The sequence below is a fragment of the Phocoena phocoena genome, chromosome 18 (assembly GCF_963924675.1).
Source record: "Phocoena phocoena chromosome 18, mPhoPho1.1, whole genome shotgun sequence".
NCBI lineage: Eukaryota > Metazoa > Chordata > Mammalia > Artiodactyla > Phocoenidae > Phocoena > Phocoena phocoena.
Window position 1 is genome coordinate 11,135,299 of NC_089236.1, and position 26,719 is coordinate 11,162,017.

Genomic DNA, 26,719 nt, shown 5'->3' on the forward strand with positions numbered 1-26,719 from the left:
AAAAAAAAAAAAAGTTAATACTTTCCCAAGGAGCCAGTATTACCAGTCTTATATATTTTTTCACCTCTATTTGTCTGCTCAAACACAGACTTACAGATTTATATGCATAGGTAATTCATATTATAGGTGTTTTAAAGACTTATTCTGAATATATCACAAACACAAAGTGGTATTATATATGTAAATGTATAATTTACATTTACAAAGGTACAAATGTATACATACATTTACAAAGGTAGACTTTTATGAGTATCACCAAGCTTAAGGAATAGAATATTACCATAAGCCTGTGTATATCTATCCTCGGTCAGACATTTATCCGATTTCCAGGCGTAGAGATAACCCCATCTTCAATTTTATGTTTATTATACCTTTTCTTGAGTCTTTATTATTTTTTACTGTGCTCTTTATTTTTTACTGTGCTTTACTCCTTTGTTATTTACATTGTGTAATATCAATATATGACAGTAGTACGTATACTGAGTGCTTACAATTAAAATGGACCAGTTACTATTCTGATTCCTTTACATATGTTTCCATTTAATCCTCACAAAATATCCTATCACAAAGAGCTTTTGTCCTCATCCTAACAATAAGAAACACTTATGCACAAAGATAGCATAACACTTGTCCAATTTCATTAAGTGGTGGCCAAATTATAAATAAAAGTAAGGAAATTATTACTGAAATAATGGTGCTGTCTCTAAGGAGATGGTGTGGGGGATGTGATCAGGAGGGGGGGTGTGGCTCAAAGCTGAGAGCTGGGTAGGGTGAGCCTTTATTGTATGCTGGAGCAGACTGGTGCCACCACCAATTATTAGATATTTGATGAGATGGTTGTCAAACCATTGGTGGTGTGAACTTGAAATCAGTCATGGAGGGAGTATTTATTTACTGCATATGATATAAATCAGGACCTCACCCTCCACTCTGCGCAGCTCCTTTACCTATACACCAAGGGTTGATAGGTTTCTCTGCCAAGCTGCTGTCAGTGTTCAGTTTCGTGACCTAAGAAGTTGTTATACAGGTGTTCATCTTATAATAATTCATTAAGTTGTAAATGTATATCTTCTGTATGTGTACTGTATTTCACAATGAAAATATTAAAAAAAACAAAAATAATAGCAAGTTTTGGTAAGGAGGGAAAGAGTACTTTGTACACTATTGACAGGAGTAGGGCAACAAATGCAGAAATGGGAAAGAGATTTCTTTCCCAAGAGTAGATAAAATGGATTAAGGGCTAATTTGTTTTGATGTGTAATAATCTACACGTAAATATTTGTGGAGTGAATAAGCAGATGCTATAAATTATACATAAAAGGATTATAGATTAAAACTTATACAGAAGCTATATAAATCTGGGTTGCTTCAAGTAAGGCTTGATGTTTAAGGACTTCATGGTTCTAGCTATGTTTCTTAAAGGTATAATTTCATTACTGCATATTATATATTACATATATATCATGGCATATTCTCATTTTTATTGGTAATTAAATATTTGCACTTATTTACTTTGAAATTTAGGTGTTCTATTGGAAATGATACGTACACTGTAACTGTTCATGCTTATTTCATTTATTGACTCAAGCATTTATTGAGTGTCATAATAATATGTATTTTGTGTATATAAGTGTCATAGAAGAAAAAAGCTTCAAAACAAATAATTACGTAGAGTGTCACTTTTCTATGGTTTGTTCTATAATGTGCGGATGAAAATGGAGAATGATTTTAAATATAGACAGGTAAGAAGAAGGTGGAAGAAATATTGGGAAAACTTGGATTTGAGGGGGAAAAGGGAACCTATTAAGTTAATAAAAGTACGGAAATGTATCCATGTAAAGACCTGATATTATTTATTTATCAATGAATAGTAATATAATTTTTAAAAAGTAATTCTTTCCCGCAAATCTGACATTTAGTAAAAAATTTGAAATTGCCAAAAATCTGAAAATAATATTTGTATTCTCTATTATTGAAATTGTACAGAATTAATACTAAGAAATATGATAATTATAATGAATATAACTTAAAGTATTCCATAATATCACAACATAATTGCATTAAGCTTATTATTAAGTAATAATAATGAGGGGTTTTATTGTTTGTTGTTTCTTTTTATTTTCTGTTTTATTCTAGATGGTCCCCGGCCATCACAAAAAGAAATTATATCACTACGGGCATTTATGTTACTTTTCCTGAAACAGCTTATATTAAAGGTAAAACAGTTTTATGTAATTCAAAATTGCAGTATATTACATGAAAAGAATGTTTTGGCAGAGTTTAAATCATTATTGTAAAATTAGTTTTACAACCTTTAATTCATGAATTGCTTTCAATATTCTGTAAATCTTAGTATTAACTTTTGTTGAACTTCACTTTGTGCTAATACTCTTTGAGGTGTTCTATCCTAAGGGGTGTAGCAGAAATAGACAAGGAACATATATACATAAAAATTGAGCATGAAGATTTCATTTTAGAAAATGATCTGTGTTCCTGTTTGAGAAGACTTATATATTTTTATCACATTAGGATTTTTAAAAGATTAAGATAAATAGAAAATAAAGGTAAAATGCACAGCAATTAATATTGTAAAGTTTTATGGTAATTTGCATTATTTTAAGAAAAGAATACATGTTTAGAAAATAGTAATATTAATATATTTAGATGATCAAAATATAATTTTTATAGTAAAGTCAGTCAAACATTAGCAACTTTAGAAGAATAGGTACAATTTTCTAAATATGTACTTATTTACCTTGAAATAATATAGTCTATGAATTATGAGGTATCTAGATATTTTAATTAAAGCATCACTGCTTTTAAGTTGTCCATATTTTATTTTGAAGTGATCATTTTGATGGCTGTCTTTAATTAAAGTTTTAATTTTAAATTAATTAATTTTTAAAAAAATTAGGATCGAGGGGTCAAGGAAGATGAACTTCAGAGTATATTAAATTACCTGCTTACAATGCATGAGGTAGGACATGGTCTGGGTCTTCTATTTTAATAATTTTATTCAATGCGTTAGAAAACATTTATAACTAAATAAATATTGCTGATCCTTATTATGCAGGATGAAAATATTCATGATGTGTTACAGTTACTAGTGGCTTTAATGTCAGAACACCCAGCCTCAATGATACCAGCGTTTGATCAAAGAAATGGAATAAGGTATGTTTATAATATTAGTGCTATTAGTAGGCTTTAATTGAGTACAGCTGTGCTTCCCAGAATAATCCCTATTGAGTTAACTTTTGAGTGTATATAGCAAAATCTTACACATAAGTAGGGAATAGATGGAGAAAGCTGTTATTAATCTTCTAATACTCAAGGGAACTGATCAAGTGTATAGAAAATGGGTCTCAGGTCTCAAGAAGAGTAATTATATTGTTGTTGCTGTAGTAAAGACATTTTAAGTAGTGGGAAGAGCAAATATTTTGGCAAGAAGATGAGAGAGCATGGTATATTTCGACAAAAGAGAGTTCAAGAAAAGTCTATGAGTTTAGACTCAAGAGCTAGATAGTGGCCAGGTTTGAAAGATCCATATAATGGTAAGAAGTTCAGATTTTATTTTATTGGTGATGAAAACTAAAGAATTTTGAATACACAGCTGATTTGCTCAGATTTCCATTTTGCTAGATTTACAATCAGCAGTGTGGAAAATGAGTTGGAGATAGATAAAACTGATGTAGCAAGATCAGTAGAGAGATTATTTTATTCATCAGTGTTAGAGATGACGAGCTAGGACAGTGGCAGTATGATGGGAATGATGGAGATGAAATATTTTGGAACAAGAAGCCAAATTTGAAAACTAACTTTACTTATGGTGATTGTAAAGTAATTATGTAGATAAGTAAAACATAGTTTCTTGGTTAATATTCTTATTAACTTAAACCTAAAACCTAGCCCCTTAAGGAGTCTCCCTTATTATTTTTCTGGAGTCTGAGTTATTTGAATAAATAAGAAATCTAGGTTATGCCATGTGTACCTCAGTGAACTTCCACAGGTTATAAAAAGAGTTTGGAAATAATATATTATTAAATGTCAAGGGACTTTATTAGTGCTTCTTTTACTTGGCCATTTATATCAGCAAATAACAACTTTCTAGTCTTGAAGCACTTTCTTTTCAAATCAGAGAAGCAATCACTTTATTTCTATGTGGATATCTAACTTGTGACACCACTCTTACCTTTGAGTTTACAACCCATTGGGTTGCTAATCTATTTAAATAAGAAGATTGTACATTTAATTATTAACAACTACAAATATATTTTATTGTGAGGTTGAACTGTATGAAATTGCTGAAAACTTAAGTGACTTTACCAAATAAAGGCAATTTCATATGGCTCAACCTAATGATATAATACAAACAATTACACTCATTCTCCTTAAATTATATTTAGATTGAACACTTAGTATCCTGGAACTTAGATCCTAGTACCTGCTTCTTTTATTATATTAACTGATTAATTAAGAAATCAATTAAAAATATACTCATTACCCTTATGAATGATACCAACCTTCGATTGGTTAATATGGTGAAATGCAAAAATAGAATCCTGCTTTCCTTGACACACTGGAAATAATGATCTTACGAGAGAGTGCTATTTGGTAAGCTCTTTAGAGGACTGAAATAGTATCTTAACTGTATAACATGAAAAGATTGAGCACAATAAGTACAAAGGCCTTGTTGCTCATGGTTGACACCAGCTGAACATGTCACATTGTTACCAGTGTGTTCAAAACAATCACAAACGTGGAAAATGTGCTGCTTTAGTTTTTCCACTTAAAAAGAATGTAGAGGATGTAGGCTCTGGTTTAGAATATGGAAAAAATAGGCTTATTAGATATAAAATTTTAAATTCTGTACCCTACAAAATAGATACTAAAGGGTGACAGTTATGTATGGGGAAATTTTTGATTAATTATAATTCAAGCATGCTAAGAAATGAACACAAAGAATGAACTTAATTTAATTCTGTTAATATTTTAACTGGACTTAAGGAAGACCTTGTGGTGATACTGACCTGAACATAAAAAAATGTAATATTTTTATATCTGAAAATCTTTAGAGAAAAGAATAGGTAATTTCTTTTTTCACATAGTTTAGATCATTTTCTGGCTGAATATAGTAAGCTGGGGCAAATGAATTAGGATTCACCTGTATTATTATATTGTAAGTAAACAGTCATTAATTGATTTGTCAGTAAATTTCCTATTCATACTTTATCTTGGGTTTTGTAAGAAATACTTGTCTGGTTGTGAAAAAAATCCTATGTAGCACAGATGTCTGATGGCCTTAGATAATTTCATATTTCAAATATTAAATCATAATTTCTGTTGATCTAAGGTGGATCTTATACCTTTTTACCCCTTTAACTCAGTTATTCCTAGAGAATAGGAATTCTGTGGGAGTTTCTGATTACATATTTGAGTATAGTTATATTTTTATGCTGTGAGGTTTTGTTTTGGTTTTCAAGATTGAAAACTGTTGAATGTTCTTTGTTATGATTTCCTGAATATTTCTTTGACATGTATAATTTTTCTATTGTCATATTTGTCTTTCTTTCATTACTGTTGTTGGTCCTTAAAAGTTCTGAAAATATATTTCAATGTAAATTTATATTCATTTAAGAACTTGAGGGTTTTGCAAAACACTATCTTCTGAAGGAAATAATCACTGTAGAGTTTACTTCTTCTCATAATGTATTCTTCAGTAGTATAATTTTTAAAAAGTATTATCAACAATGTATTATTTTATTTTTTAAAGTCTAAGTTACTTTAAATAAAATAGATGCCATTAACTTTCAGTTATTTGTTCCCCTCTGTTAATGTCACTGAAGTGAAAGGAAAATCATACTGCATCTTCTCTTACCTGTTTTTGTGTTCAGACTATATTACTTCACTTCAAAATATAAAATGGCATTTTAAGTTTTACAAAGATATTTAATAGAATAAAGCACACCCTAATTTTATAGTCACCACAGCCACCGTCAGAGAACCTTCTTAAATTGTAGAATTAGTTGCAAAAGAATGTAGTTATTATTGCCCCCTTCTACCTTATAGAAAAAATATTTGTTTTTATTTTTTGAAAAAAATGAGATAAAAATTTTGAAGTACATATAAGTATTATAATGAATATATCCCTGCTGTTATATAGGATTTGAAGTGACTGTGTAAGTTAGGTCATGTGTTAGTTTATTGTAGAAACACACTAGGGTAGGAACCAAGAATTGGAAATCTATGAAGAAACAAGTTTGCTTCTTCTGCGACTTCCTGTATAGCTGCTTTATTCCTTCTGTATATAGACTAACCTTTGTGAACAAAACAAGGCTGTCCTATAGTTTCTCTTTTAAATCATTTCCTAATTCAGGAGCCCAACAAAGACTAGATATTGTTTCTCAGAACTCATTCCAAATTCTCAGAAAAGAAAAATAATTCAGCAGGTAGGTACCCATGGTCCGTTTAGCCATAACCAAGAAAAAAGGTCATTAAGTACGAATGTCAGGGGAAACTCAAATAGAAGAGGAAATGTGGCTTAACTAAGCATGGATCTTAAAATTGAAAGTGTTGTTTAGTGTGCTGGGAGGAAATACTTATGAACAACCAATCACACTGTCCTTTTGAGGATGTATTTGAAGTCCAAATTTAAAGAAATTTAATGTGCTTATTTCCAACTTTTTCAAAGAATTTTAAAAACCTGAGAGGTCTTTTATGTTTTATATATTTATAGTTTATTTTAAAGTATATAGTGCTTATGTTTTTAATATTCGTAAGTGCTCAAAATATCATTTATTTCTATATATTTTAGGGTAATCTACAAATTATTGGCCTCTAAAAGTGAAAGTATTTGGGTTCAAGCTCTGAAGGTTCTGGGATACTTTCTGAAGCATTTAGGTCACAAGTAAGTTGATGTTTTTCACAATGAATTGTAGAAATATCTACTGAAACTGTATTTCTACTAGGTTTGTAACACGTGAATTTGACTGGAATGATCTTACAATAGAAAATAATAACTTCTTGTGGTAAAAGTTGTAAAAATATTTTGTGAAAGAATCGTTTTTTTTGTTTGTTTGTTTGTTTGTTTTTTGCTGTACGCGGGCCTCTCACTGTTGTGGCCTTTCCCGTTGCGGAGCACAAGCTCTGGACGCACAGGCTCAGCGGCCATGGCTCATGGGCCCAGCCGCTCCGCGGCATGTGGGATCTTCCCGGACCGGGGCACGAACCCGTGTCCCTTGCATTGGCAGGCAGACTCTCAACCACTGCGCCACCAGGGAAGCCCCAGAAAGAATGGTTTTTAATAGTAGTTTATAGAACAAAATCACATTTAAGTAATATGGTTTATTCCTGTTGGCCTATTGGAAAGAAAATATTGTTCTTTTAAGGATATAATAAAATATTTCATCAAATAAAATAAAACACATAGGGATATGATTTCAAAGAAAACTTGCTTGACACAGGGAAATTGAGGTCTCCCTGAGACCTACTCTTTTGCTCACATGCTAAGTCAGTATTTAATGTCTGTCTGTATTCTTTTCTAACGTTGAGGCTTATTGTGATTTGAAGATCCTATAATATCTCTTTTTTCACCCAAAGTCCAGAATTTAGATGCTTTTAAAAATCACCTGCTGATATAATGAATGTTTTCCATACTGTGTTGTCCTGTGCATGAATAGTCTTGTATAAATCCATTTTCTATACAAATGAGCCCAGGAAAGTAGTACTGCCGTTTAGTAATGATAGGTGGGGTTCCTCTCAGAACTTTAGAATTGCTAATTTTTTTTGGTATTTTGATTTACCAAGAGTTTATCGGTAACACTGATGAAAACTGCACAACATTCAGGTAAAACATCTCTAACATGCTAAATAGTCTAGAAGAGTAGATATTATTTTCATTTTGGTACCAAATCAGTGGTTAAGTAAGAGAGAACAGAAATATTATATATATATATTTTATATATATATATATATATATATATATATATATATATATAGAGAGAGAGAGAGAGAGAGAGAGAGAGAGAGAGAGAGAGAGAGAGAGAGAGAGAGAGAGGGAGAGAGTAGTTCAACAAAACCAGGATTGTAGAAAAGAGTAATATGCATCTGAGGAACTATAAGTGTACTAGGTGATAGAATACTGCGAGTGAGAGCATATGCACCATTAACAAGAAGAGATAATGATCACTCATGTAACTTTGGTTAAGTAAAGGAAATTGACTGGGAATAATTAATAAAGGATTCTAACCCTATATGCAAGTTCTTAAAAATTGTCAAGAAAACACATTTTAAAATATAGAAATGTGGAAAAGATAAACAAAACTAACCAGTACATGAAGAACAGTCACTGGAAAATACTGCTATGGAGTACACAATAAGTTTGATTAAAAACTTGACCATAAGTTTAAAAAGTAAGAAATAAATGAATTGCTTCTGAGAAAGGGCAGCTACTAAACAGAATTTCAAGAAGTTGAAAGAACTGGTAGAATATCACTGAAATGTTGAATCATGAGCTAAGAAAATTTTGAAAAAAATTGGTGGAAAAAACTACCACACAAAAATGGAATTGGAAGACACTCAAGGAAGAGAAACTCTGTGGATAACATAGTAAGATACACAGAAGATAAAAATGAAAACAAAGCAAATAATGTGTGTGGATGAATATATGAGTGTTCAGAAGGATTAAAGAGAAAATGATTGATACAGAAGGCACAGAAATTCCAAAAATGGCATAAATGGAGTTTCCAAATAAGAAAAGCAGACAATGTAACTAAACAAATATTTAAAGCTGTAATTCATTGAGGTCCTAATATAGATTTTGCCATCAGTATTAAAAGGGCATACTTGTGTACCAGGAAAAATTTTCCTGAAATGGTCAGTATGAAAGTGTATACTATTGGATTTAAATATAAGTAAAAAAAAAAAAAAAGTTCTATTTTCAGCAGTGCACAAATTAAAGGAGAAAAATTGTCTGGCCTTAGACTTCTCTATGACAACTTTCAATATAGAAAATGTAGATACTCAAGTGAAGAAAATGGAAGCCAAAGTATCCTTTAAATAAAAAGGGTGCTGCCAAACAATTTTTAACCGTATAAGGAACTGTTTTTCTGAATAATTCTTGAGAAAATTGCTGGGGGATTAAGTTCAGCCAATTAGGATTGACTGGACAGACTACAGCCAAGTACTACTGGTGAACACTGAATTAATTTAACAGTAAGACTAAGACAAGTGTTTGAATTAGAGTAACAGACTGGAATTCCCTTTTTGTATGCCCTAATAAGGTAGAAATGCTACCATTATAATGAATTGAGAAAGGACTAGGGAAAGGAGGCAAGTAGACAAAGTTCAGAGAGTCAAAGGATATCTATGTAAGCTGACAAATTAGAAACGCAGGCCTATTGAATAAAATTGGATGGCTTAAGAGAGAGGAAAATTTGAGTAAATATGCTGATTTTATCCTTGCTCAGAGTAGGGAAATACACTTCCTAAACACATAGAGGACTTCTTATTTCTTTACAGTTACAAAGATAAGCAGTTAAAACTGTAATGCTGACAAAATATTTAAAAACTATGATTAAAACTGAGAACAATACATGTAATGGAAGTTTTAAAAAAATCCATAAAATTTAGGAAGCATAACAAAATGTGACATATCGAACACCAAACATATCTGCTATAAAATAAATGTAAAAGTACTGAAAATAAAAGGATGAGTAAAACTATACTACATAAATACAAATGAAAAAAAAGCAGGAATCATGATCTTAATATTGGACAAATTAGAATTCAAGCCAAAAAAGCAGTAAACAATATAAACAAAGATACTTTATAACATTAAAAGTTGAAACTTTCATGAAACAGAAATTACAGGAGAAATAATCACTAATAGTTTAAAACATTAAAACAAATTTTAATTCACCCCAGTCCATAAAAAGGCAAAAGAGAGAGTAATCTAAATAATAAGGTAAATCTGATTAATATAGCTTGAAGTTGGTACCATATTGATAAAGAATATAACTTCAAGTGCTCATGGAACATGCATGAAAATTTGACATGGTGTAGTAGGCATCAAAGAAAAATTCCAAAACATAGAGACAAAACAGGCAAGATTCTCTTGTTAACATGCAGTAAAATTAGAAAATAGGAACAAAATCAGAAACCAAAGTTTCTTCTACCTAGACATTTAAAATTTATTAAACGATTTTTGTGTCAAAGAGAAATGGACACTAAAATTGCAGAATTTTTAGAAAACAACTTCAGAAAACCTGTGGGAGACAGCTAAAGAAGTGCTTAGAGGATTATCATAGCTGTAGACCAATAGAAAAGAAATAGAGAAAAAAAGAATTAAAATGTAAAAGATAAAGAATAACAATAAATGGGAATAATAAATAGGAAAGTAGGAATTAATGATTTAGAAGACAATCATTTTAAAAATCATGATAGAAATGGATACATCACCATTAAGCAACTCAAGAAAGGGCAAAAATATGAATGTACAAAATGATAATTTTCATAATTAATATAGAAACAGTAAATCAAAAGGATTTTACATGATAACTTTCATAGCTTTCCCTAGAAATTGATAAGACAACCCAGTAGAAAAATAGGCAAGGATATAAATGAACAGCTTGTAGAGGGAAATTACACGTGGCACATAAACATATGAAAAGAGCTGATTTCTTCTTGTAATAAGGGAAATATAATCTAAAACTAAAGTAAGACATCATTTTTCACACATTAGATGGATAGAAATATCAAAATTCAGCATCCACCTCTGTTAGCAAGGTTGTGGGAACAGCAAGCATCTCACACATTGCTAACTGGAGCATAAATTAGTATAACCCTACGTGTAGTGCAATTTATTAATTTTGATCAATGTCTGTCAAAATTACGAATACATATACTTTTTAACCCACTAGTTCATCACTTGCACATATGTGAAATGATGGCTATTCAGAGTTATTCATTGTTGTTTTGTTTATAATAGTAAATGTTACAAGAAATCTTAAATTTCTATTAATAGAGGATTTGTTAATAAGTTATAGTTCATTTATTAAATAGAGTACTATGCAGTTATAAACAAAACCAATGAGATAACTATATATACAGATATCACAGCTATATTGTTAAAAGATTATAAAAATAGTATAGATGGGTATGTATTAATGCTATTTTTGTATAAAGAAGAGAATATGAGAATATAATACTTATATTTGTAGCGAGAAAGTCTAGTAGAATTCATAAGAAATAAGAAATCAAGAACAGTGGCTTCTAATGGGGCGTTGGTAGAAACAAAGATGGATGTAGATCATGTAAATATTTTAATCATGTGAATGTTACATATTGAAACACTTTTTCAACAAAAAATTGTTTGAAAAACTATAAATATAAAAAGCACCTTTAAAATCTTTAGAATTTTCAGTATTTATATTATTAATGGAGTTGGATTAAGTAAAATCAATGACCGATTAGTTAAAATGAGGAGTTATTTATTGGAGCAATGATGGAGCAAAAGGCCTAAGGCTAACACTGAAATTTAGTGTTAGTTTAACTGCTTACCTACACAATTCAAATGATTCCTATCAATGTGACTATGAAGTTAAATTTAGTAGTCAAAAAATAACACTTAAAAGAAAGCATGTACAGCTTGATGGTTAATAGAGATAACTGGTTGATAAAATACAAGTAGTTCATCGGCTTAAGTTGGGCTGCCTAGGTTTGGATCCTAGATTAGCCACATGTTTTCTGAGTGGTTTAGAAACATCTTTGAGTCTCAGTTTTTAACCCTATAAATGAGTGAAATCATACTGCTTCCCTCATTGAGTTTTAAGGATAAATGATGTAATAGTTGTAAAGAGGTCACAGTATATTGCTATATGTTAATTTAAATAGTTAACAAAAATGTAAGAGGTACAATTTGATGTGCAGTTTTGATAAAGGTAGAATATTTCTTCATTATAAGGTATCATAAATAGCTGACACCAAATATAAAAATGAAGCACTAGCAGTATTCAAACAGCAATCAGATGTTTCTACTATAACCTAATCATTACTAATAATTATTATTCAAGATTTGAAACAAAACACAATCAGTAGCAGGAAATAGGTGTCATTGTTTATAGGTAGTTTGATTATATATCTAAAAACCTAAGAGAAGGCCACCGCCACGACGTTGTGCCAGGATGGCTGCGAGGAGCCCACTGCTCATGGCTCACTGGCCCCGGGAGGGGATTTGGGGGGACATTCCTGGCAGCTGCTCAAACTGTTCGTTTTGGGGATCCTCCCTGTTTCTCCCTGCTTGGCACTGGCTGCCAACATACGCTTTTCCTTGGTGGAACGGAAACATTCATCTGGACGAGCTGACGAGCTCCAAGACTGACTAAAGGCAACATCTGGATGCAGTCGCCAGGAGTTCTGGTTACTTTGACCACATCTAGCAGAGATGCAGAAAGCCTTACCAAAAGCCCAGTGCATTCATTGTGAAGCTGCCCAACACTTTTAGCATACCTGGGGTCAGTTAGGAGGGCAAAATGTCCATGTGAGCAGGATGAGCTTACCCCATGCCTTTCAATGATCTCAAACATTTGCCATCTACCCCGGGACATGCAAAGTACCACCTACATGTGAATTGGATTTCTTGGATGTGGCGGGAGAAGGGGAGGAGAAGAACATGTTTCTACCATCTTTATATAGTAAATAAGTAATAAGGAAAGACTACAGTCCATCTACTAGGGTGAAGTACAACTCCACTTACTCTGTGACTAAGCAAGTTATATAATATCGGCCTCACTCTCCTCGTTGGTAAAACAAAAATAATAATAGTACCTGCCTCATGAAGCTGTTGAATACTGATAAGATGACAAATGTAAAATGGCCACACCAAGTAACTTCTCAAAGAATGTAGGCTAAAAGAATTAAGTTATTTTACCATATTCTCTCTGTGTCTTCAACTTCTATGCAGAAAAGCCTCCTCCATTAAAAAACTTCAAACTTGATCTACGGTTCATCCTCACAACTAACCACATCTCCACTTCTTTGTTTTATTTTATTTTATTTTGATGTGGACCATTTTTAAAGTCTTTATTGAATTTGTTACAATATTGCTTCTGTTTTATGTTTTGGTTTTTTTGGCTGCAAGGCATGTGGGATCTTATCTCCCCGACCAGGGGTTGAACCCGCACCCTGCTGCATTGGAAGGCAGGGGTCTTAACCACTGGACCACTGGGGAAGTCCCACCATCTCCACTTTTTTAAATGTCCAGTTCCTTGAAAGAGGAGTCTGCACGTGTGGTCCTGCCCTAGCTCCCATTCACGCTCACCACCTGCTCCCTCCCACACAATAAGTGATGAAGATCGTTCATCAACAGCCCTTGCCACCTGACTTGGAGTGTTTCCCAGGCTCCCCCACTGACATGCTGGACACAGGACTGGAGTGGGTCACTAGAATGTGGACAAACACTATATTTGCCACTTGTGAGCAGAAACTTTGAATGTGCTCACTTCCTTTACTTTGGCCTCTTTCATTCTTGTCTTCTTCCATGAGAACAGCATGGAAAAGAAAGGCTGCTGCTTTAGCCTGAGTCCTGGAATGAGAGGATGCCTTGAGCCCAGGAAAGCCCTCCAGAATTGCAGCCAAATCACAGGCTTCATTTCATTTCAGAAGACAATAAATGTTTTATTCTGTTGGGAAAAAAAACAAAATCTAAGAGAATCATCTTTAAAACTGTTGAAACATGAGATATCACCCAAAGTCAGCATCTCATTTGTGTATGGAGGAGTCGTTTGATAGTGAATCTGAATTGGGTTCATGGATGAAGCTAATCTGAAGTCTGGGTGGGGTAGTCTCTTCTAACACTGAGTTTATAATTTCTGTAAGTACCTAGGATACAGGTTGGGAGATAATCCATACACTTTTAATTGTCAACTGAACTGGAGATAGGCTTGACATCTATCACAAATATTGAGAAGTCTGTTCTAAATAATATATGCAGCTATTCCCACCTCCTGAAGATGGAACTTAAATCCCCTCTCCTTGAGTGAGGGATGGACTTACTGGCTAACTTCCAAAGAATAGCAAAACTTGACTCTTTTTCACTATTGAATAAGGTTAACATCACCAGTCATATGTCATGTTGATATGTATTCCCTGATGTAATATGATGAGAAGGGCACTTCATCTCTGTGACACTCTTCTAAAACATAAATAACCTCAGTCTAATCGTGAGAAAACATCATACACCCCCAGATTGAGAGACAGTCTACAAAATACTTAACCAATACTCTTCAAAACTGTTAAAAGGCATGAAAAACAAGGGATGGGAAACTGCTACAAACCAGAGAAGTCTAAATGTAAAGTGGTATTCTGGACTGGATCCTGAACAGAAAAAAAGGTCATGGTGAAATCTAAATAAAGTCTGTAGCTTAATTAATAATATTGTACTTATGTTGATTCTTAGTTTTGATATATGTACCATGATTAGGTAAGACGTTAACATATGGGGAAGCTGGGTGAATTATATATGGGAACTCTCTGTACTATCTTTTCAACTTTTCTGTAAATCTTAAAATTTTCCAAAATAAAAAGACATATAAAGTTGAGAAACCCTACCTTTGATATATGCTTGAATAGAAAGCCAAACTGTTCCTTCATGGAGGTGGCTTAATTACAGTTATTCGCAGAACAGAATTCTAACAAATGGTTCAAACAGATGGTCAGAATGCCCAATGCTATACCATACTAAAACTATAATAATTTTAGCTTCTAAAAATTTTAAAGCACATACTATTTAATGTTTACTGTGGAAATAAAAATTTCTCAACCAAGTATGTTTGTTTAATGTCTTAACTTCGAACAATGTAACTTCTGGATGAATTCTCCAAGATAATCACACTCTAAAAGGCACTGTTGGGCTTCCCTGGTGGCACAGTGCTTAAGTGCCTGCCAGTGCAGGGGACACAGGTTCGAGCCCTGGTCTGGAAAGATCCCATATGCCGTGGAGCAACTAAGCCGGTGTGCCACAACTAATGAGCCTGCACTCTAGAATCCGTGAGCCACAACTACTGAGCCCACGTGCCACAACTACTGAAGCCTGCACACCTAGAGCCCGTGCTCCGCAACAAGAGAAGCCACCACAATGAGAAGCCCGCACACAGCAATGAAGAGTAGCCCCCGCTCGCTGCAACTAGAGAAAGCCTGCGTGCACCAATGAAGACTCAGTGCAGCCAAAAATAAATAAATAAATTTAAAAAGCACTGTTGGTAGTTACATGAATAAACATGCTATTAGTTGTTTGTTATAGGCCTGTTACATGTTGACAGTTGTTTAACCCAATAGTGTCTTTCATTTTTGGACTAGCTGAAATTAGTCTAGTTTATCTGGCAGAGCCAGTTGTCTGTTAGTTAAAGGTAGTGGTGCAGATTCTGGGGATACAGCAGTTCAAAAAGAAAGCTTCCTCCTCATCTACTCTCAACTCCAAGCTATTTGGCTCTCTTCTGCCAAAATGTTGGCTCTTGTGTGTACAAATGAGTCTTGATGTTCTGTTGGGGTACCAGTAGAGAAAAATGGCAACTCGTGAGGGATTTTTTCTCTCCCATGGGAATGACAAACAGGTGAAGAATTATGTTAGCAGCCTAAGGTAAAGACTAAAAAGCAGCAAATTTTAAGAGATGTTTTGATCTCAGCTATCTCTGCCTCCCATTCTCTCTCCTCTCCTCTGTCTCTGTCTTCCAAGGAATATTAACATTGGCTTCTATTTAAGTTACCACCAGAATGCCAAGAGGTACCTGAATTGATGGGATGAATTTTCCCTGTCCTGAAGTTGTGGGAGTGTAAGGATATTGGAGTGCTAGGATGCTGGCTTCAGGACTTACAGCATGCTAAGTTTTGTACTACAGATCAGTGTGCTTAGAGGGATCTTTGCCTTACAACACCTGCAGGGATCTCATCATTTAAAATTCATAGTAGGGAGATCTAAGTGCAACAGTGTGAAAATGGAAGATAACAACTCAGTTGAAGGGGCATAGCAACCAGAGACAGGAGATAAGAATCATCAAATTATGTACTCAATGAAATAGAACTAGTGTGGAAGCTATCGTGGAACCTTTGAATTTTACCTTTAAAAAGTGCATCTGAGATTCAAGTAGAGCACCAAAGGTGACATTCTGCCTCTTTATATCATTATTTTTCCCTATTCACCCAAATTAGTGAACTGGAAGATCTCAAAGCATGGACCAAAAACATAAAATGAGAAACTATATAAAGGCATAGGAGACTTAACATGTGACTAATAAGAATAATTGGAGAAGAAAAACAATGGGTAAAACAAGATATCCTGAAACACTTTATATTACTGAGAACTTAGAAATGTTGGGTAAAATATAGCAAAATTCCTTTCAGATGTATAGCTGGGTATACAAAAGTAAGGGGCATTCTCATATGTCAAAAATGAAGATCAAACGTAATAGAAGTTATAATTCTTAAGAAACAAGATCATATTGAAACTAACCATTAAGCTTTTAAACAGATAATCAGAAGTAACTTCTGGAAATGAAAAGGCACTAACTAAAATTAACAGCTCCATGGGCATGTTAAACAGTTTATACAGAAATTAAGAAAGAATTGGTGAACTAGAAGAAATGAAGAAACTATGTAAAAGCATCACCAAGAGACAAAGATGATAAATAGGAAAGAAGGTTAAGGATATAGAGAAAGAATGAAAGATTTCATAGAATAAAATATCAATACCTAGGAATAAATTTAACCAAGGAGGTTGAAAGATCTTTACCAAGGAGGTTGAAAGATCTTTATACTGAAAACTGTAAGACATTGGTGAAAAAAAATGATGAAGACACAAACAAATGAAAAGATATACCATGCTCATGGATAGGAAGAAACAATGTTGTTAAAATGTCCATACTATCCAAAGTGATCTACATATTTAATGCAATTGCTATCAAAATGCCAATGGCATTTTTCACAGAAATAGAACAAATAATTCTAAAATTTGTATGGAACCACAAAAGACCCTGAATAGCCAAAGCAATCTTGAGAAAGAACAAAGCTGGAGACATCACACTTCCTGATTTTAGATTATGATCCAAATTTACAGTATTCAAAACAGTGTGGTCTTAGCATAAAAACAGACACATAAATCAATGGAATAAAATAGCCCAGAAGTACACCCACACATATATGGCCAATACTTTATGACAAAGGAGCCAAGATATACAGTGAGGAAGAATAATCTTTTCAATAAATGATGTTGGGAAAACTGGACAGCCACATGCAAAAGAAGGAAACTGGAACTCTAGCTTACATATTAGATAAAAATTAACTCAAAATGGATTAAAGACTTGAACATAGCAGCTGGAAACAGGGGGTAAGCTCCTTGACATCATTCTTGGCAATGATATTTTGGATTTGACAACAAAAGCAAAAATAAACAAATGATTATATCAATCTAAAAAGTTTCTGCACAGCAAAGGAAAGTCAACAGTATGAAAAAGCAACCTACTGAATGGGAGAAAATATTTGCAAATCATTTCTCTGATAAGCTATTAATATATAAAATATATAAAGACTTCATACAACTTACTAGCAAACAAGCAATCCAATTAAAAAATGGGCAGAGGATCTGAATAGACATTTTTCCAAGGAAGACATACAGCAGGTACATGAAAACATGCTCAGCATAACTAATGCAAGTCTAAGCCACAATGAGATATCACCTCATACCTGTTAGATTGGCTGTTATCAAAAAGAAAAGAGATAACAGTGAGGATATAAAGAAAAGGGAATCCATGTTCACTGTTGGTATGAATATAAATTGGTGCACCCACTATGGAAAACACTATGGAGAGTCCTCAAAAAATTAAAAATAGAACTACCATATAATCCAACATTGTCACTTCTGGGACTATATCCGAAGGAATTGAAATCACTATCTCAAAGAGATTTCTGTACCCCCATGTTCATTACAGCATTATTTACAAATAGCCAGGACATGGAAACAACCTAATTGTTCATTGACAGACGAATGGATAAAGAAAATGTAGATACTTAGATTGTAGTTTTCTCTGTTTCTATATATAAAATGGAATAATATCCAGCCATAAAAAGAAGGCAATCCTGTCATATGCCACAACTTAGATGGACCTTGAGGGCTCTATACTAAATGAAATAAATCAGACAAAGACAAATACTATATCATCTCACTTATGTGCGGAATCTGTAGAAACCAAACTCATAGAAACAGAGAAAAGATGGGGGTTTCCCATAACCTGCAGGGTAGAGACTGGGAGAAATGAGTGGATGTGGTCAAATGGTACAAGCTTCCAGTTGTAAGATAAATGAGGTCTAGAGCTGAAGTGTACAGCATGGTGACTATAGTTAACAATACTATATTGTATAGTATTTAAGAGTTGCTAAGAGAATAGATCTTAAACGTTTTCATCACAAGAAAAAAAATTTTGCAACTATGTAAGGTGATGGCATTAACTAAACTTGTGGTAATTATTTTGCAGTATATACATATATCAAAGCATTATGTTGTACATCTTAAACTAATGCTATGTTATATATCAATTACATCTCAATAAAACTGGGGAGGAGTGCAGCTGATAGGCAGTTGTAACAAATGTACCTCTCTGTTGGAGGGTGTTGATAGTGGGGAGAGGCCATACATACGTGGCATACATGGGGCCACCCAGGGGAATATGGGTAATCTTTGTACTTTCTGCTCGATTTTGCTGTGCACCTAAAACTACTCTGAAAAATAAAATCTGTTTAAAAGCATGTGTTGGGGGAGAAGCTGATAGGGAAATAAGAAACTAAAACAAAGTTTACTTGTTATTGGGCAGGGGGCAGTGTGAATGAGGAGGAAAGGGTATGAGTTGGGTTTGAAACTTCTCTGTATCTTTTTATGTCATCATTATTTTTTACCCAGGTAAAAGTATTACATATTTTAAAAACTGAATAATAAAAGCTGGCAGGGCTTCCCTGGTGGCACAGTGGTTGAGAGTCCTTCTGCCAATGCAGGGGACACGGGTTCGTGACCCGGTCTGGGAGGATCCCACATGCCGCGGAGCGGCTGGACCCGTGAGCCATGGCCGCTGAGCCTGCGCGTCCAGAGCCTGTGCTCCGCTACGGGAGAGGCCACAACAGTGAGAGGCCTGCGTACCGCAAAAAAAAAAAAAAAAAAAAGTTGGCAGACCAATATTTAAATAGACCAAACTAAACTTTAAGGGAAAAAATTTAATGAAGCTAAAGAGGGGCATCATGTAATGAAAAAGGTATAATTCAACCAGGAAGGTAAAGCAATGTCATATTTATATATGCTCAACAGCATAGATGAGGTATCGAAAGCAAAACTGAGATTTGAAAGATAAATCAAAACAGTTTAGAGGTTTTAACGTATTGTTTTTAAAAGAGCCATCACAAAGTATATATATATATATATATATATTTTTTTTTTTTTTTTTTTGCGGTACGTGGGCCTCCCACTGCTGTGGCCTCTCCTGTTGCGGAGCACAGGCTCCAGACGCGCAGGCTCAGCGGCCATGGCTCGCGGGTCCAGCCGCTCTGCGGCATGTGGGATCTTCCCGGACCGGGGCACGAACCCGCGTGCCCTGCATCGGCAGGCGGACTCTCAACCACTGTGCCACCAGGGAAGCCCCAAAGTATAAATTTGAACCAAAAAAATCCATTGGCTTGATTAGCATATACGTTCTCCTCAAGAACAGACAAAACTCTTCAAATGAGGCCATAAAAATTGACTCCATAAATTTAAATAAATTATTATCATATAGATGACTTCTCACCCACAGTGTGATTAAACAAGAAACCAGTGATAAAAATCAAACTAAGAAAATGGGGATATACATATTTTAAATAACCATAACATGACATCATTGTGCAGATAATAAAATACTTAGAATCAAAAGATATTAAAATGTTTGCATATTTATACTTTTGAGAGTTGGCCTAAGTGGTATTGGAGGCAACTTACAGCTCTAAATATTACAGTAAATGAAGAAATATGTTTTGTCTTTTTTCCCTAGATTCTAAATGTTATGCTGAATGTAAGAGTACTTTAACATTAGGATATCTTTTAATATGGTCTACTTATTAACAAATTACAGAATAGCTATATAATCATAATAATGGGTACAAAAAACTTTTTGTAAAATTAATTACGCATTCATCATAAATATTCTTAGGAAACCACGAATATAAAATGATTTATTTTACCTGATAACATATATCTACCCAAAACTTAACACAGACCTATTTAGTGGTGAAATGTTAGAAATAATCCTTTGCATAACTAACAATTAATCAAAACCTGTTTTCACCACTCCTTTTCAACATCATGTTGAATAATATAATGACATTTATAGGACACTGTACCTAAAGACAGCAGAATTGTTTTCAAGCTTCATTTGCAACATTCTCCAGAATATAATATAGGTTGGGCTGTAGTACATAAAACAAGTTTCAGTAGATCTAAAAGAATTGAGGTCAAACTGTGTTCTTTGACTACAACAAAATTAAATTAGAAATCAACAAAAAAGAGATTTGAGAAATTTCTAGATAAATAGCACACTTCTAAATAACTCCTGGCTCTAAAAAGAAATCACAAAGAAAGATAGAAAATAATTTGATTTGAATAAAAGCAAAACCACAACACATAACAATTTATTGAATCCTAATGCATTGCTGATGGGAATGTAAGATTCTCCAGCCGCGTTCCAAGAGGGTTTTCTAATTTCTTAAAAAATGTAGCACTTATTATACGACCAGATATTTCTATATTTAGGTGTCTGCTCAGGAAAGATGATGTCATATGTTCACATCTAGACTTGTGCATGAATGTTCTTGGTACCGTTATTCATAATAGGCAAAAACTGGAGACTATCACAAATTCCACCAATTGGTGAATAAATAAATGACATATCATATGCCCATACGACGGAATACTATTGCACAATTGAAAGGAAATGAATTACTGATGCATACTGTGACATGAATGAGTTCCTAAAAACATTATGCTAAATGAAAGAAGCCAGATGCAAAAGACTATATATTGTATGATTCCATTTATATGAAATGTCCAGAATGCAGGTTGGTGGTCACATGGGGCTAGTGATGGAAGTGGGGATTGCCTGCAGGTGGGCACAAGGGAACTTTTTAGGGTGATGAAAATGTTCTAAAACTGGATAGTAGTGATGATTGCATGACTCTATAAGGTCTTTAAGAAAGCACTGGCTTGTACACTTATAAAATTTGTGGATTTTATGGTGTGTATATTATACCTCAATAAAGCTAATAAAAACTTGCAAAGCAAAATTTAAAGCTCTTAGCAAATGTAGAATAATAGTGTTATTGCCTTGGATTAAGGAAGGGTTTGTAAACTACTAAGTAAACATACATAAATCATCTAGGAAAAAGTTGATAAATGTGATCATTAAAATATAACATGTTTTAAAACCATAAAAAGTGAAAAGAGCCACAAAGTGAAAGATGATATTTGCAGTTTATTTGTAATACAGTGGGTTTGTATCCTGACCCTATGAAAAATCATGCAAACTAATAAGAAAAAGAAAAACCATTAGGAGAATGAAGAATATAAACAGTTCACTGAAGAGCAAACTTGATTTGGCTAATAAGCATATGGAAAGATACTCGACTTCGGTAGCAATCAAAAGTACAAAATTTAAAAGTTACCTTTAATACCCACTAGGGTGATAAGCTTTAAAATTTTTGACAGTATCAGGTGTTGGCAAGGATATGCATAAGAGACTTTCAGGTCACTGGTGGAGTTGTATAATTGTTACAATCACATTGGGGAACAATTTGGTAATTTTCAAAAAGATGAAGCTACTCTATGACTAATTATTAATTGTCTGTGTGACATGGAGACATTCATGTATGTGCATAAATGTTCAGTGTAACATCATTGGTAATAATGAAAAGTTGGAAACAACGTAAAAGAATATCAGTAGGATAACAGAAATGAATTTAGGTATATTCATACAATTGGATATATTCAACTTTGAAAATGAATTAACAAAAGTTAACTTTCATAAACCTAACATGAAGCAATAAAGCAAGTTGTAGAAGGATGTATAGTAGTGATATCATTTATCTAAACTTCAAAAATATGAAAAAATAAAATAATAAATAGTTTAGGAATAGGTACATATCTAATAAAAGTATAAAGACATGCATGGCTGTATAAAAGCAAATTCATGATATCGTTTACCCCAAAACATAGTGGAAAGGATGGGCTCATGGGCAGGTACCTAGAAGTGCTTATTTTTAATATTTTATTTCTTAAGTTGTAGTAATGGTGGCTACATGAGTATTTATTATATGATTTCCTTTCTTTTTAAAAAGTCAGATCTTAAGAAAATAAATGGGTAAGGAAAGGGATAACAGAAAAAGAATTCAGAACTTCGTTGGCATTATAGAAATCAGATGTGATCTGAAAGCACAAAATAGAATCAGTTGAACTTGAAGTTCAAAACAAAAGTTCAAAACAAAGCATTAGAAGACATTATACATTGATGAGAGGCACAGTTTACGTAGATGATGTTATGGTCATAAGCCTCAAAGCATCAAATATTTCATTCAAATATGTAAGGAAAACCATTAGAGATACTATAAGTAATTGATAAGAAGCAATAGTCTAGACAGTATTTCTCCTTCAGAATGGGGCCAATTGAATAGATAACATATAAAGATATAGAGAAATTGAGGATATATTCATAAAACTTGACTCAGTAGATATATGCTCAATCTTATATGCTTTAAAAATATACTTTATGGCTATAGGATATTTACTAAAATAAAAAATCATGTCCTTGACCATAAAGTAAACAATGTGGTGGACACAGTAGAGATTTTACTGGCACCATTTTCTGACTGTAAGGTAATAAAATTAGAAATTTAAAAAAAATTGAGCAAAAAAAAAATTCAACTATTTAGAAATTAAGAAATGTTCCCAAAAACCTGCTAGTGAAGAGAAGATAATAAAATGAAAATAAGTTCTTTAAAATTATCTATTCATCATAGCAAAAACATATTCAGAAGTAAATACGTCCAATATTGAAGAATAAAGATAATGATAGGAATGTATACTCATATTGCAGCATTGATTAAAGGACAGCAGAGTAAGCTAGGAAGTACAAATTAATAAAGATGAAGACTAGCATCAAGAAAGAAAATAAAACAAAAACTGTTGAAGGGATCACTGACTACAAGAGTGATTTTATTGAAGGAATCAATAAAATGGATAAAACTTTTTCATATCTTGTTAATATAAAATGGAAAAATTTGGGAATGAAGAAGGGCCTTCAGAAGTATAGGCCAGATTATAGTAATTATAAGAAAATATGACAACATACAAGATGTTCACTTCTAGTCCTTGGTAATAACATCATTTTGCTACAAATATTTTTAAATACTTATTTTTTGGGTTCTTTATACATATACATACTACTTCTTGCATCAAATAAAAGGTGGGAAGAGTAAGATCACTAATAAACAAGGTAAAAGTACAGGTGCACAGAACATAATCCTGTTTTGCTTCAATAGTAATCACTATCTGATATTTCAACAGAACCATGCTATGGTCCTTTAGTTCATAGTTGTGTTTTGATACAATTTCTCATAAACACCGACAGATGCATGTATTATTGAGTTCCTATAGCTTATCCATTCTTAACCTCAAAGTAAAAGGCTGAAGAAATTTAGGTTAAAACCTCAAAATATTTTACAGTTCTCCTGATAGATTAAAGGAGTTTGAAAAGTATAATAGTGTCCATTGTTAGAATAACTAATGATTCTTAACTATAGAATAATATATAGAATAGTAGCCTAAAATGATCTTACTTTCAGTTCATTAGAAAGGAAATTGAAAATGTAAATAATATTTTAATGTATTTCCTGAAAATCATGAAAAAATTAATTAGCTGCAGTAAGGAAGAGCTATACCACGTAGCTTAATTGAAGGACTCAATTAGATAGATTTGTAATGAACTGAACTTATAAACCTAATGCAGTTTTGATAAAAATTCCAAGTTTTCTTTAAAAAATTTCAAAAATTGTTGTAAAGCTAACTCAGGTGAACAAACAAGTAAAAAGTCAGTGAAGATTAAAAAATAAGTATAATGAGTGTGTATTGTGATAAGTCTAGTAGACCTTATACTAAGAAATGAGCTAAAAAAAGAGGTGAATAGAAACCCCAGGTACACATGCTAATGTATGTATGTTTAGATATGAGGAACATTATTAAAATGTGAATTAATAATTAGCAGCAAAAAACTGTTTAATTTATGAATTGAAGTCTTACCCCAAACCATGCTTCCTCTCTCATCTTTTCTCCCCAAGCCCTAATTTTTGCATTTGACTGTTTTATTATTATTATAATACATAGGATTGGTGAAACTGCTAGTAATTTGTACCTTGATGTTGGAGTATGAATGTACATATTTTTGGAGGTCACAAACTTCAAAGTCTCATAAAATAAAATTAAACTTAAAAGTTTTAACCTTATAATTTTCATTACAAGAATTTATCCTAAGGAAATGATCATGCCGAAGGATTTATGTAAAAGGACAAAGTTTTGTTTATGGTAGAAAAAAATTTGAACATAACATAAATGGCCAACAGTAGTGAATGGATAAATTATGCTACATTCTAGTTATAAACTATATTTAATAGCTGAAATTTTAAGACACAATATGTTGTTTTACAGGTGACAAGCTACAAATTATCTTATGTAGAATTATTTCCATTGTATTGATATTATCTATATCTATCTATCATATACTTATGTGCAACGTAATTAGTCTGAAAGAACATCAACTGATATTTATAATGATTATCTCTGGGTTATAGAATTATGGGTTTTCTTTTTTTTCTTTGTCCTGTTCCAACATATTCTCTGAATTTGTTACAAGAAGTATTTTTTGGTCATCCCCCCCAAAATACTTGTTTTGTGAAGAAGGAAATTGGGGTGTGTTTTTAATGGAATGGTTAGTAAGCTAATAAATGTGTAATTTGTATGAGATTAAAAGGTTACTCTTTTAAAAAAATCGATTACACTCAATCCAAGTGGGCAGAAATCCTATAAAATTAAAAAGGTAAAGCAGCTAGGCACTAAAGTCTGAAGTCTATTTAGGTCTTAAACAGGTTCAAGTTGTTAGTTTCTCAAATACATACCCTAGTGAAGCCTTTCTGAACTGAATACATAGAGCTGGGTCTTTCATTAGAGGTCCTCTGGGAAACAAAATCATGTGATGTACAGGGCCAGCATGCCCATTTTATGCCTGAAATGATGGATGCCACTTTTGGCTATCTCTTGATTGCTATGAGACAGCGTTTATTGGTGAGCATTGTTTCAAAGAAAACTGCAAGAGGAAGCTGACTCATCTTTTTCCTGGTATGTGTAGTATTCTTCAAGTCCCCCTAAGAGGTAGAATTAAGCTGCTCTGTAAACATTTACTTTGGAGGAGGTAGTCAAGAGAGCATGAATTTCTTTAGTCGTTGAAATTATGGTGTCCCAGTTAAGGAATTACTCTAAATTCCAGATAGCCTAATTTAAATGACTTTTACCAGCTCCGTGTATCAAAGAGATATATCAAGAGATATACATTGGCATTTGTTTTTCTTGATTGGGAGCAAATGAAAGTGTCAGGCTTCCTTTCCTTAGGTGTGGCTGGAGTTGGAAGAGACTAAAGCCTTCCCCTTCATAATCCCAAAATATCCATCTGTCCTGTTATTTTTTTTTTTTTAAATGACCATTTGACTTTTCCCAGTCTTAAGTGTTTTACAAACGCAGCCATTAGACACTTGCCCTAGCTTCCTTTTGGATTTAGGTAATTGCTGTTTCCTTCTCTGGGCTGAGGAGGATTGGGTGAGGGGAAATAGCTGTCCTGCCTCTTTTGTTGTGCAGCGTGAAGCTTGAAGGCTGATGTTAGAAGAGAGGATTTCCAGGTGAGTGGTGCCCAGATAAATGGCTCATTATTTGATTTGTGCACTAATTAAGGTAGCAATAGCTCCTGTAATAAACAGTGAAGTTTTAGTAACTTACCAACTAGTAGTTTCTTTCTTATTCACTTAAAATCCAAATGGGTATCCTCAGCAGTTGATTTTCTTCAGGCTGTGCTTTAGAGACCCAGGCTGCTGCTTTCATCTAGTACCTCTGAGTCTTCATCGTAAGGCTCCTGTGTTGCTGCCTTGAGGAAGAGCATGGAAGAGTACATGAGTGTTTTTTCTGTAGCCCAGGCCTAAAAATGATCCACAACTTTTCTTCTCGGGTTCCATTGGCTAGAACTCAGTGGCCACACATAGCTGTAAGAGAGGCTGGAATTATAGTATAGCTGTGGGCTCAAGAAGAAAGGAACAAAAGTTTGGTGATTACCTAATCAGTTTGTGTTATAGTTGCCAAATCCACACAGGGAACAATAGAAAATCAAGGTAAGAAATGAAATACTGAGCGTTGGGGGCCAAGAAGTTCCAGATCTTGACTTCTAAGAAAGTGACATGAATGAAAGGCATGTAGTAGTTCCCTGGGCTAGAGCTAAGTGTTCCAGGAGGACTTTAATAGAGCTTTCTATTCTAAGTATGGATTTCGTAGGGGAGCAGTTAAATGGGTCAACAGTTAAATGAGCCACAGATACAAGCAGTAATGAGTTCCCTTTACTGCTGTCGAATTATT

At 33.3% G+C, this 26,719-nt stretch overlaps 1 protein-coding gene across 4 annotated transcripts in view; it reads left to right on the forward strand.

Moving 5' to 3' along the window:
* NBEA (neurobeachin) overlaps positions 1-26,719 on the forward strand; it is a 618,385-nt gene that overhangs the window by 149,206 nt on the left and 442,460 nt on the right. For all 4 annotated transcript variants that reach the window (XM_065896024.1, XM_065896027.1, XM_065896028.1 and 1 more), the window contains exons 14-17: positions 2,137-2,216; positions 2,915-2,977; positions 3,074-3,171; positions 6,812-6,904. In XM_065896024.1, coding sequence (XP_065752096.1) covers positions 2,137-2,216; positions 2,915-2,977; positions 3,074-3,171; positions 6,812-6,904 — 334 coding nt within the window. The remainder of the gene's footprint in view (positions 1-2,136; positions 2,217-2,914; positions 2,978-3,073; positions 3,172-6,811; positions 6,905-26,719) is intronic.